Here is a 14,412-nt window from a genome sequence, read left to right as displayed (position 1 = left end):
CACGAGTTTTGTGCACACGGCATCCCCATGCTCATCCAATCACATGACAGCAGTTTTATAATTCTCTTACTCATCAACGTGGCAAGCAGCCAAGTAACCCGTAATGCTCAGCAGACTTGAGCCTGGATAGTGCCAGGATGGGTGGCCACAATGAATAGACGCTGCTGCTGCTGTTTTGGCCATTTTGGGGCTTAAAGTGGTGGTCACCAGGGGCAGCAGTGCAGTAAAACCCCATTGTAGTAGGGTACTGCAGTGTTACGGTCTATGCTCCCATCAGTCATCTATCCGCGCAAGCGTGGTGAAGTATGGTCAAATAACCCCCACGAGCCCGCACGGTATGGGAGGACCTCGTCCAGCAGTGGATGGACAACAAGGGGCCGTACACGAATGTTAACTTTGGGTAACATAATTACCTGTCAGTCATCGGTCATGCACCGTTATTGGAGGTTAACCTCGCTCGCAGCAAAATCACGTTTTTACGATATAAAATTTCGCGATGTCGATTATCGCTATATCGGTTTCCCCGTCTCTTTGTAATTGTATTTGGCACGTGTGTCGTTTTGTTCTCTGCTATACTGACTGCGAATAAAACATGTATAACATTCCTGCGGAGGGAGCTGGTAGGAACGTTGGGTTGCTCGGTCAATGGCCAGGGTCAACGGCGGCGTGGTGTATTCCGCAAATCTGGCCGACTGAGGGCGGGCACAAGCCGGCGTGAGTAGGTTACACGTTGAGTTTTATAAGGGCACCACGAGGTGACCAGCCCCTCCCCACCCAGCCCGACCCCTCCCATTTTTGGATGCACGACGGACGGACACAATAATCCCGTGTGGGCTGGTGGAACTAGGTGGTTCCTACCAGTATAAGACTTCGGATGTTTCCAGGACTGCAGTTCACCCATCAAATGACCGTCATAGGTGCCTCCTGATCGTTCACTGCACAATCCGTAACTCGATTAAATCGTCACGTTACACTAGCAAAAATGCATAAGTGATAGCGTACACATTTTAAGCATAACTAAATAACCCGCACTACGGTATATTGTTACAAATTATTGCTTGATATTTTATCCGGATAATACATATCGGAATGTTCGACGCACCCACAACGTTTGCTTTAAAATATACTTATTTTGAAAGTATTCGGTAATACGTAATTCATATTCGGTATTAAATACGCACACCTTGTTAAATTAGCGTGGGGACTACAGAATTATACACGAGTTGTAAATGATCAATAATTGTCCAGGTAGACTAACAAATTAACGAACACGTTCACTTACAATGGGCGGCAGTTCCACGTGGCCACTCCACATTGAGAGGGGTGGTGGTGGTGGTGTTGTCCATATCACCGATATATCCGGCGATAAACTTACAAAAACGCGACATTGAATTTGTAATGTGGTACTGGAGAGATAAACTTCGTCAATTTTGTAAAATATATATTGGGAAGTGAAATATATTTCCAAAAACCCTCTGCAGTCCTCTACGTATTAAGATGTTTTCAGACAAAGGCTTGATCAGTTTCACACGGAGGCTTTCGCGACAAATATTATCCATCTCACCCAAAACAACTCTTATGGATGAAGGCTTGATGAAGAAAGGGGATGCTGGGAAAAAAGGATAAATATATCAAACCAACGAGAATAGACGGAATTCTGTTTAAACCACTAGGATTGCAATGAAGAAAAGGGAATGAGAGAACACCACACAATATTGACAAAGTATTAAGGGAAACATATTTGTTTTATTCAACAGCACATAATAATCATAACATCACATCATAAATAATTGCTGTGTAGTCGTTTGTGCCTGCTCGACTCGCGTTAAAACCCACAGCGTAAGAACGATCGTCAACACCGGCTAAGCAGGCTATTGTCCATCTCGTGGCAGTGCGCAGGGTGTGATTAGCTTGCTGTGCAGATGCTGTTTGTGCCATCACATTCGGTAATTGTATCAATGAGAGTGTTTTGTGTGTGTGTGCGTTGTGTGCGGTTGTGGACTTGTTTACTTCACATGTGCACGCATACCCAACTTTCTGAATTCGCTTTATTGACATCGCATTTTAATGTCCAAATATGCAGTCGGCGTTCTCCTGTCCCGTGTTAAAATACAGACAAAATTATGCTCGGTACGTTTTAGAAACCTGAATGAAATGTGCCAAGATTTAAATGTACGTACATCACATGAGTTGTTGGGAAAGCAGAGTTGCCAATCATCAGTTTTTTGGGTTCATCCCGTTGCAAATTATCATCGTTCACATCATCATCTCCCAAAGTCAACGTTAATAAAAAAACAAGTACTGTCTGGTGATATTACTCAACTCGGCATAGGAATGCGTACTTTCCCACCAATGGCTGCAAGGGAGATGAGCTACTGCTCAAAGCTCGAAATGTAAATATCACATTTGTTTTTGCAGTTTTTCGATGTGTGTAGGGTTTTGGTAACATTGCTCACATGCACGAATGCGTTTTTTTATTAATTTTAATGTTACATTGTTTATACAGGGATACACAATTTGTTGCAGAACATGCCTGTGTAATTCACAAAACAGTAGGCATATGCTATATTTTAAAAAAAACATTAAAAAAACAAATTGGTTACATGGCAAAATACTCTCCACCACACCACTCATTACAACCACTTCTACTAACCACTGTCGTTGTTTTAAAATTCCCCCAGGGAAACTAAACCTTTAGGATTTGACGATGTTTCTAAACACCGCTGTCTTATGAACGATCAGATTAAAAATGTGATAAACTTCAAGATGGTTAGGTACAGATGTGGCTGGGTGTCTGAAGGGGCTCCCACTTGATTATCAGTGTTCCAAAATGAAGCAGGCTCTGATAATATTCAGTCAGGTCACCAATTATGGCACGACAATAATGAGTATTGGGAACGTGTTTAAGTGCTTGTTGAGCCTCTCCTTTGAGAGCATATTTTGTAAGCAGGCACAGTGGAACCTCTTCTTCATCTGTATAGACTCATGGCCAAGGTAGGGCAGAGCCTTCAAGGATATTGTGCAAACGTCTGTGATTTGTCATCAATAGCTACAATAGAATATAACAATTTAAAAATGAAAATTTGATCATTGTTCAACATTGGAAAATAAATTGCCAGTGATTAAACATGAATGATTTTACGTTACCTATATTCTGTAACACCTTTATTATTTTTTGAACATTGGATTGAACGTCCTTGATCAAAGCGAGTGCCCACTGATACCAATGATGACCTGAGAAATGGTACCATACTGATTTAGGGGAGGGGGGGGGGGGGAGAGTTGGTATTTTTGGGGAGACTGCTGCCGATGATAAAATGTGGTATTGTTTCATGACGCCAGCACACAGTGTCCTGCTTTCATGGCGCCACACACAGGACCCTTGCCATTCTCTCGACAGCAAACACAACGATTTATAGTTCTCTGCGGAAATTCCCCGGCGGATGTGGGAATTGATCCGGTCCGGTGGGTGAGTACGGTGACCTTTCTGCATGAGCGACCGCATAATTTAAAGATTTAATTTTCCAAGAAAATGCGAACGTTGTTTCTTTTTTAAGAAGTTGCCCAAAATGATGAAATTATACATTCGACGTTCGCCATAAACACAACCCAATGCATGCGCGTTTTAATTATCCTCTTGAAAAACACGCAGGTGAAATTGCTGAAAATGTCAAACCCATCTTAGCAATCATTAAGCTCTCGTATCTTTACCCGGACGTTATTGGATTCACTATTTCAATTAACTAAACACCCAAGGATTCTGTGTCTTCACTTCCTCCAAAGACCTTACACTTACCACAGGGGTGACTTTTAACACCAAAAACGTGTGGAAAACAACAGCTTGTGCTGCCCTTGACATGAAGTCCTGGAGACCTTACATTTTCCCAGGAAATGTTAACATAGTTCGTGACAAGGCAGTAGTTGTAACAACAGACGAGAACACGTGGAGAACATGTCTTTGCTTGCGAATCAGGACTGCATTTCCAGCTATCCAATGATGATTTTCATTTGTGCCCCATCCAAGCCAAAACATCTCTTAAGGTGAAGTTAATGCAGTGCAATCTGTATGCAATATTGTTGCTTGCAATAGCGTCGTTTCATATTGAACAATTTAACAAGGGCTGCAACCATTGGGGGAATGTTTTTGTTTGCGTTTGGGATTGGGGCTCTGAAACGATGTTCCCCAAAACCAGTTTGGAAATGCGACTCTGCTCATGCTACTTTGCTGTGATCGGTTGTAATCAGGTCATTTGGGTTTGACAGGCACGTCAAACAGCAATGTCACAGCTGTAAAAAGGATGTCAGTGTTACCGTGGCAAATATGTGCCTGGATTTGATTCTGAAAAATTGCTAACCTGAAAAGTAAAAGCATGGAGAGTGGCGGTGGAAATGGTTTGTGCACTGCCCTATGAACCCGTTCAACTGAGTTCAATTCCCGGCCATCGAAAACATCCGTTGTGAGTGACGATTAGAAGAAGTTCTGGGCTCCTGACTCCACCAACCTTCACTGACCTGCGCAGAGAAGTGTAATCAATCAACCCTCGTGACCAATAGGGCATGTGGGTGAATTGAAAAATGACATATTAAAATATTACATGCCGTTAAGTAACTTTTTACAATTAGTATATATCGATTTGTAAATTCTGAATGACACAGTTGATTTTTTGTTCTCTACAATGTTTCTTTTTTTAACCCGAGTATATTTGAGGAGGCCTGCAACTGTTTGCCTAGATCACAGAGCCAATTTGAGTAAACTCTTTGGGCTTTGGCATCTCGGCAAGAGGGGTATGTTGGGAAAGAAATGCCTGTGGCTTATGTTATCCTATATTCATTATTTAAAATGTTTTAAAATGTGCCGTGATTGGGTCGTGTGGCTAAATGACATGCATCTGTGATGTATTACACAACCCAAAACGTTCACAACAATGAATGCCACGCAACTTTTGTAGCCCCAACAAAATTACATTCAACAAAGTTGTAGATATTTAACTTCAGCTTAAGACTTAGATATGCTCACCTTCCTGGAGTAAAACATAATCTAATTTTATTGTATATAAAAACACATTCGCACACTGCCTTTGTTCTTATCGAATGTATTACGTTTAAGCATAACTGCACCAAGGAACCCATTCATAAAAAACGCTGAAAATATTGGCGTCTGAATTTGTCAAGGTGGCCATTACCACCCATACATGGTGAGGAGTGGTGCAAGAGTTGATGGAACACAATCTCTTCAACCACTGTTCAATCCCTGCGTGTGAATACCTGTGACAAATGGTGTATACATTGACGGAGGGGAACCTTTCACACATTTTTTAATTACCTTTCATTCCCCATCACCGCACACCTTCATGTTATCCACTATTAACGCCAAGTGCGCGTGAACTTGGCAGAAAGTTTTCACCATCGCTAGGCTCCGGCCTAATCCCACTTACTTTGACCTCACGCTAATTTGTGTGCATCTCACCGTGAGAATAGAAATACCTCCGGGCATGCACGGGTGGGTGAATCCTCACCACCCCATTGTGCCCTCCACTGGCATTAACGTGGACTCGCGAACAGCACTTACTCCAACAGCATCTCTCGTCTGAGAGAGCGGTGCCAGCGTGAACCCACTGACAGCTACAAAAATAATAATATCGACTATCCTCGCACAGACTTAAGCTCGGTAGAGCTGAATTTGGGTGCTGCGTTGGAGCACCTTCACTCGGGGGTGCTGTGCTTGTTCGGTGTAGCTCCCTCTCCCTTGTCGCACGTCCACACAGCAAACGGTTTATCGCCCAACTCACGACAATTTTGGGCCCTTGGTGCAGCTATCCAGATCCCGCAAAAACAAATGTTATGGTCGCGTCCTGTCTTGGCTGCCCTGGTGTGTGTGCGCTTGTGGAAGTGTGTATATGCCTGTGTCTTTTTTATGCATGTGTACAGTGAAATCTCGATACATCCGTGGACAGATATTTCTGGTTGTGAAAAAATAAATAAGATACCTTTACGTGCACACACTGGTTTCATTATGAGCAGCTCCCCACTCGTCGAGGGTCAATGATTCGGTGCCCACATGGCCGCAAACTAAAAAGCAACAGATGACAGATTCTACGACTTCGCCCCCATTCTACGCATGTAAGCAATACATGTTTCATAGCCGAGCTTACGTACGTTTTGCGTTTAATCCAGGCCACCCATACCCCCACTGCCCTGGGTAATCGAGAGTTGACTGCACATGTACACGTGATGCGTGTGCATGCGTATGCAAGCGTACACGAGACTGCACTTTTGAAACTGTCCCTGCGTGTTCACGTGCGCGCACGTGCGTTTACAATAATCATATCACAAATGTAGGTGCACTAGGCAAGGGGACACACAGAAATACGAAAAATCACGCACTTAAATCGCATCAAGTAAAATTAAATACGTGCACATTAACGGGCCCGAGACAGGCTCAGCTGTCTGGGCCTCCCCCCCCCCCACTGTTCACCCTCCTAACCCCGACATCCATCCTCCCGAAACCCCCACCCTGTCTCACGTGTGACTGGAGGAACGGGCCTCTTGCCGCGGTAGAACGCGGCGGTTCGAGCCGAGACGGTAAATTTGCGTGTGCACAACAACACAGCGCAAAGGGAGGGGGGCGGGCCCACGGCGAGAAGGCCAAACGGCCGCTTGTATTGCACAACAAGGACAGCATCCGGAACACACATTCATACCATAGAGGTGACGATGGGGGAAAGGAGACAAATATTAAAGAGCAAAGGCAGAGGTGGAGATACACCAAGAGGGTGGAAAGGTGGATGGTTGAACCCGTTCCCGTTCCGATGACGTACGTGTACTTCTTCCGGATCTGAAAAACTAAAATAAAATACATGTATTGCTACCGAGGCTCCCACAAGGCTATGCGGGAGGGCGTGTTGCACAGTTTGACGCCAGCTATCATAGAATGCGGTCGTGTCGCTACAGTTCTTTGCGGTGAGTGCAATATCTTTAAAGACAACGGCGTTTTGCCTCTCTAAATAAAATGGAGGCTGAACTTGCAGTCGTCTCGGAACGAGAAAGGATGAGAGAGGGACGGAGAGGGAGAACGTTAGCAGACACAAATCGATTGAAAGCTGCATTCAGAAATGGGCCACAGGAAGATGCAGAGAAACACAAGGGAAGCCAAGATACAGCGAGGGGGCGATATGAAGGTCGCGAGAGAGCTATAGATAGGATGAACTAGGAGGGCGATAGAGAGGAATGCGATAGAAAAATAAGCAAAACCAAAACAAATGTAAATGAACACGTAAAAACTTGCGAGGAAGATAAGTGCGTTTCGGGAGAGAACAAGGGCAGGGTACAGAGAGAAAGTGGAGCGCGGGGGAGACCCCGCGCAGCGTCACGAGGTCTCCCAACCCCTGTCGGAGCGAGCACAAAACTCGGATGAGCCGTGAATAACTTATTCTTGAGGTATTGCAGCGACCTGGCTTCGAGGTCTCGCTGGCCCAGGGACAACCTGCACACTCTGTAGGGCCGTGGCGTGGCCGCTCAAGAGATGGTGGAGCTCGTATTAACAAAAATAATGCCCTCACACCTCTCGTCCACGCTGACCGCCGGCCACGATTTAGCTATCTCTTAATTCTAGATTTGAAGCTTTCGTGACTGCAAGGATTCATACTCTTAGGTTTTTTCGGTAAAGTCACGTAGGTAAAAAAATAAAATTAATAAAAGTAATAATAGAAATTCTTATTTTATTTACATTATTACTTTTATTAATTTTAATTTAATTTTTTTACCTACGTGACTTTAGCTATCTCTACCCCCCGGGACGCATGCCTCAGGAGGCAGGACGGTGGATCCTATGTCAGATGAGGAAACAAAACAAAAACTGGATAATAAAACAGGGATTTTAGAAGGTAACATTGGCGATTTAGTTTAACACGCAGTAGGCTTTCGCGACCAATATAATCCGTAATAGAGGTTTTTTGGGTTAGATCGCGTAAATATGTGTCGTTAAAACCCACCACCACCCGACACAGCCAACTAGTAAGGGTTATACTTCTCCACAAATCTGGCTGTCGCCTGATGAAGCGAGTTGTAATTACTGGCAAAACGTCGTACTCAGATTGTAAATGTTGTGGCTTGGCTCTCCAACACACCGGTGTGCTGTACTGGTTCTCGAATTGGCCACGTTCTGTTTACGTGTTGGGTGGCGGTTACATATTTACGCGATAGATTGGCGATATAATTAGCATAAAAATGTAATTAAACAAACTTTGTTTTCATGGGAACCTTCTGATTTTTAAATGTGGGCCCTGCCTGCCCCAAATCCCTTGCTGACCCAGCCTAATCAGTGGCAGGGGTTCGATCAAGGCTTGGGTCAGGCCTGGAGATTAGGCCGGGGCAGAACGGCGCTTTTAATCTCCCAGCAGCTCATGTCCCTGGGCTAACGAACCTCAGATCCGCTAGGCCCTTGTCTCCAGTGTGTTCTGCCAAGCTCCAGGCCTTATAACATCAATGGCTACCCAGTCATGGAAAACACAACGTTTGTGTAAATATACACACACACACAATGTAAGAGAGTCCTTACATCCACAGTTTGTTATCTGTAACTCCTTCTGACCACAAATGCCTTCTATGCAGTAAATACCACAGCCCAAACAGATTAACGTGTAAGTTCAGTCACGTTGCTGCAATTGCTGCTACGATCGTGGCATTTGATAAGACAAAACATCTTCATCTTGTCGTAATATTCACAGTTACAGTTGCACGTGGCCAAGGCTCAGAGGAGTTGCTTGGGCATTTTTACTTCTACATCCAAGGGGCTTTGAGAAAAGGACATTGACATTTTCTACAAACTCCAAAGGACTGCGGATGTTTTTAATACAGCCCACCTTTTTGCCCAAGGATTTGGGGTTTCAAATAAGCTCATTATTTAGGTCAGAGCGAGTTTTTTACGTGTCACATTCTTAAAACGTCTTCGCCATTGTGTGTGTGTATGTATACGAAATACACACGATAGTTTGTACAAAGAAGCGAAAACTGAAAACTATACAGAAGTTCCCAGAGACCTACAGTTTTACGACCGATATAAATTATAAAGTGAAACAACGTAAATAAATTATAATTTAAATCCCTTAAATCCAAATTCCAGATTAAGAGAAGAATTGTGTCATAAGTGCTTCAGGAGTGTTCATAAATAATCACCTTAATAACACAAATTGTTGTTGATCCTCTCGTAGACATTAATTATAATCATCAGATGAATTATCACATAAAGCTTTGGAGAGGAGACACACACACACTTTAACACGTGCACACTCACACACCTTCAAACATCTCTACCCGCACGCACACGCATTCATACCCACGCTCACACATCCGTAAGTGTGCATGCAAGCCCCGCTTCAGTTATGTGCATGCACATACATACAGGGACACGCACGTACATGCACAGATGCATGCAAAAACGTACGTGCGTGAACAAGCATGTACACGGGTATACACACAGAGACACGGGCACGCACACGCGCACATGCAGTTAGGTAGTCAGGCATGCGCAAGTACGCGCACACACACAAGCACGCACAGAGACTCACCCTCTCTCTCACGCACACATACCCTATGTACACACGCGCGCAAACCCACGGTAAGGTACACACACACGCAAACACGATGCCTAATCCGCCAAAGTATCACCATGCACATAGACACCACACAGGCAGAGTCTCACATCTGTCCTGGGAAAAAAATGTTTAAAAATAAATAAAATGTTTCACGCGGACTTCCACGGCAGCTGCTCAGAGATTGGCCGACAGAACGTCTTTGTAGTTTATTCAGAGGAGGGCAGCCGTTTCAATCCTTACAGTTGTTCCAGGCCAAGTCCAGTCTGTAGAGTCTTCAGAACACCTGGAGGCAAATCACCTGCATTTGCAGCAATAAGTGCGCTTCCCTCCTGCAAACCAGCAATTTTTTTGGTATGAAGAGTATCGTTTGTCAACCTTTTTTTCATTCTTCTTCTATTTCTTCTCAGGATTGCAGATGTTTGGACTTCAGAACACATTTGTGGGAGGGTAGTAGCCTTGCAACTGGTCACTCAAGATCATATTTCAAAGAAAAACCACAACGCACTCGGCAGGTTTCACGGAGTGCATTTCAAGAAGATGGCCGACTCGCGGCCTGCTGCCCGCCGTCTATGTGATCCGCCGCTCACTCTGCTGTGCCATCCGCTAAGCACCACGGCTTATAAACAAACACCGTCACTACCACCAGGCAGCAGTGAACAAAACACGCTTCAGGCCTCAAATCCAGGCCATTTGTAACTCTGGTGTTCTGAAGCCTCATCGCGAGCGAGCGGGCTGCCCCCTTCTCCCAATTGTGACCCTGCTCACAGTACCTGTATGGCCTCCAGGCTTGACTGCTTGCTAATGGAATGCAGGCTCGGGTTAGCGTTCGGGCCCGGCGTCGCGCCCACTTCGGCACCGTCCGCCGACGTCGCCCTGCCGACGACCGACTCCTCGAGCTCCAGCGCTTCGCTCCCGCAGCGTTGTGCCGAGGGGGGCTCCTCGGGCCGGCAGCTTCCCGAGGGCCGCGCTCCACCCGGCGCAGCCCCCGCCCCCCCACCGCACATCAACAACAACGGCGGCTGCGGCTCCACTTTCTCCTGCTTCTTCTCCTTCCCGTCCTCGCCGCTGGCCGACACCGACGCCATGCCGAGGACCAGCAGCTGCGGGGAATCCAAACTCTGCCGGCCATCGGCGGCGGGCGACCGCGCGCATCGCGGGTGCGACGCCTTCGCGGGTCGGTGCGACGAGTCGGGTGGGGGACCGGGGAACGGAGCGACGAACGGAGAGGTAGGAGCGCCCGGCGGGAATTCAAGAGGTGGTCCCGGCAAGGGGGGTGGGGTGCTCTCCCAAGGGCTGGGTGGCGTCGAAGGAGTGCTGGGAGAGAGCAGCCGGTAGTGGTCCCAGAGGCCCGGCGCGACGCCGCCCGCCGCCCCAACGCCGTCGCAGGAGACGGGCAGCCACGGGGCGTCGCAGTAGCCGTTGGCTTGGCCGCGCGGAAAGACGGCCATTGGGCTCACCGGTGTGGATTCGTCGGGCGAGAGCTTCTTCTTGGGCCGCCGCGCGACACCGCCTCCGTCCTCCCCGTCGCTGCCGTCCCCGGCGGGGCTCTCGCGGAGGCAAAACCCGCGCAGCGCCTGCGCCGTGTCCTCGGTCGGCGTGAGAATCGTCAGCGCCGAGTCGCCGCCGCCGCCGGGCGGGTAGACGGTGGAGCGCAGGTTGAGCGAGAACGACCGCTTGAGGAGGCTGTACTTGTGCACGCGCTCGGGCGAAGGCGGCGGACTCGTCATGAGGACCGGGGGCCCCACTCGGCCACCGCCGCTGCCCTCCGAAGAAGAGGAGGAGGACGAGCAGGAGGAGGACGAGCAGGAGGAGGAGGAGTGTCCCCTGCCGTTGCACAGCGAGGCGGCGGCCCTCCCGGTCGCGCGCGCGTCCTCCGGCGTGTCGTTTGGATCTCGCTCGTGGCTAATGGCGGGCAGAGGCGTCGCAGGGCCGAGGCAGTTCTGGGGAATGGAGATGCCGCTCCATTTCGAGCCACGGAGGCCCCGCTCGTACTCCAGCAGCTGGCCCAGGAAGTTGAAGTTTGGCGAGATGGAGGGTCGCTTCTCCTTCACGAAGCTGTCAAGTGTGGGGTGACAACGATTCTTAGTTCCTTCTTCTAGCCACTCATTATAACGCACACTGATTATCATTAACCTATTAACCCTCTCACGCGATCATCAAAAAGGTCACTCCACTGTTTACCTGGGCGAATACATTTTCTCCTCAGTCTTACAATGAGTACCCAGTGTGCTGTGCAAACATGACCATAATGGCCCACAAACCAAGAGTATGGGTGAGTGTGCACACACCGTAGGGAGCGGTAGTGCAGCGGTTAGCGCTCTGGGCTACGAACCCGGCAACACCAGTCACGATTATCTGAACTGGTCCCGGGCCTCCCCTAAGTGGACAACTCAGCCTCAAACGAGTACCTGGTGCAGTGTGTAAACATCGCCACTGGGGAGACAAAGTCGGTCGGGCGTGGTGCTGGCCACCCCGCCCCCTCGTTTCGTGCCATGCCGGCCTTCATAGGTGCTGCTCACAAACAACACTCGCCCCGACAGTCTACCAAGGCTACGCAGAGTGATCATTGTGTGCACACACCCACCGGTAAGCATCGTCGGACGATAGCCCCGTGGTCCGCATGACGTACGCGATGGCCACGGTGGCCGATCGCGAGATCCCAGCGAGACAGTGGACGAGGACGCGCGACTGTGACACCCGCACGTGATCTGCAGAACGACGCAGCATGCGGCCACATCAGCACTTGCTAACCGTCGCCGATCTCACCCACGATACGCGGCGAGGTCTTTAGAAAGCCTCATCGTACGCGGGTTACATCGCAACAGCGGTCATCTTCAGCGTTCTTGCATCAACGACTCTCACGTACAACTTGCCGCACCAACGAACTCTCCCATCGACCATCGAACATCAACCAATGGCAATAAAACATTGTGCATAAACCCACACTTAACAATAACAACACATCAAATTTACATTCACCACCTGTCAATTTGAGCTGGGTCGGTGAGCCATAAAATACGACAACAACACGAGGTGCTTGTGGAACCGTGTAGTCGTCTCCTTGTCCAGGTGATGCAACGTTGTGCGATGATAATGCTGAGCCATTGCATTCATCTCTAACTTCCGAATTCCAGCTTAGTCTCCCCTCTTCGAACCTGTCTCTAGGCCTCCTCCAGTCTACGTAACAAGCGACCCGGAAAAAGTTGGGTGTGCACGCGCATGCTCGCGTACTGTATGTGTGCGTGTGCGTCAGTGTAAGTCCGTGTGCACGAGCGTTGACAGTGCGCGCCGACGACGATGTGCGTGCATGTGTAAGAGTCCAAGGGGCGTGCGTGCGTGCGTTCGCGAGTTCAGTTTGCACACACACGTCCGTGTATATGCGCGTGTGTGTGTGTGCAATGGGGAGCGGTAGTGTCGTGGTTAGCACACAGCACTACGAACCCGGCAAACCCGAGTTCAATTCCCACTCACGGCCAAAGCCAGTGACGATTATCTGCATCGGTTCTGGGCCTCCACTAGGTTGACTCGGCCTCAAATGAGTACCTGGTGCGGAGTGTAAACATCGCCACCAGAGAGACAAAGGCGGCCGGACGTGGAGCTGGCCACCCACCCCCTCGTGTGCTGTGCCGGCCTTCGTAGATTGCTGCTCGCTAACAACGCTTGCCCCAACAGTCTGTGCTAAGACCTTATGGAGGGGGAATCTTTGTCGTCTTTGTGCATGTAAGCGCGTTGACGCGCGCACCGATGAAGGAGACCTTCATACGTGCGTAAGAGTCCACGGACGTGCGTGCGCGAGTTCATACGTGCGCGCGCGTGGGTGCATGCACGAGTGTGGGGGCGCGCGCACCGATGAAGGAGACGGACGGCTCGAGCCAGGGCAGGATCTTGTCTCCGTAGCCGTCGTTGACGGGGACGCGCATGAAGCGGCTCTCGGGCAGCCAGTCGGGGCGCGGGCACGACGTGCTGGCGTTGAGCACGTACACGATGCCCGTCTGCAGCATCAGCCCCTGCACAAGCACAGGAGGAGGAGGGACACGTGTGGATCAGACAACGTATTTATTGTACCAGGGAAGGCCCATTTTAGCTATATAGCTCTTTGCAGAAGCTATCTGACCACAAGCGATAGCTCAACAAAGAAGCTTATCACGTGGAATATATATCGCAGCCAAACACTCTAAATTAATGTTTCTAAATATGGAGGGAAAAAATCAGAGGACCCGGAGAAAAATCCACGCTGCCACGAGGAGAGTGAACATGCAAACTCCAAATATACAGGGTCAGGATCGAACCCACGACCTCCTGCATACCAGGCGAGGGAGTTAACATTTCCCCACCGCAGCACCCATGCAGCTTGGAGACATCCGCAGAGTAAGTCATGAGTCTCGGACATGGGTCGGCAACCAGAATAATAATGAGAGACATTTTTTTCAAATTCGGTATAAAACAAGAGTTGCAATGCACGTGAATAAATCCGAGAAGCTGGCGCTTAATAAGTAACGTCACGAAAGCAGAGGTCCTTAAAGAGCCGTACACGCCTCTGGACCCGCACGTTGCCGACCCCTGGTCTAGGACCATCCTGCAACTAAACCACGTCTATGTTTACATGTTTTACAGGCAAGTCTACAGGTTACGCAGGTGAAACGATTCCAGGCCGAGGCCTCGCCGGGTGATAAGGCGAGCAGGGTCAGTACTGAGCAGGAAGAAACGTCCCAAGCCACCCCGCGTACTTCCCCTGCGGCGTTGCAGTATCTTCCTTTTGTCATCAATCCCACTCCGCAATACGCTCCATCGGAATTTATGGATATTTCAATTCTGTCGA

General features: G+C 48.7%; 1 protein-coding gene across 1 annotated transcript in view; it reads right to left on the bottom strand.

The window, feature by feature from the left end:
* Positions 1-7,761: 7,761 nt before the first annotated feature.
* Positions 7,762-14,412, bottom strand: part of LOC133347530 (dual specificity protein phosphatase 8-like) — a 41,603-nt gene continuing 34,952 nt past the window's right edge. Inside the window, exons 6-8 of the mRNA XM_061559863.1 lie at positions 13,441-13,600; positions 12,178-12,301; positions 7,762-11,648 (exon numbers count right to left, since the gene is read on the bottom strand). Coding sequence (XP_061415847.1) covers positions 10,355-11,648; positions 12,178-12,301; positions 13,441-13,600 — 1,578 coding nt within the window. The 3' untranslated portion in view covers positions 7,762-10,354. The remainder of the gene's footprint in view (positions 11,649-12,177; positions 12,302-13,440; positions 13,601-14,412) is intronic.

This window comes from Lethenteron reissneri, chromosome 26, assembly GCF_015708825.2.
Source record: "Lethenteron reissneri isolate LAM-NWPU_2019-01 chromosome 26, ASM1570882v1, whole genome shotgun sequence".
NCBI lineage: Eukaryota > Metazoa > Chordata > Hyperoartia > Petromyzontiformes > Petromyzontidae > Lethenteron > Lethenteron reissneri.
Note: the sequence above shows the minus strand (reverse complement) of the source record. Positions and strands in the feature narration are given on the sequence as shown.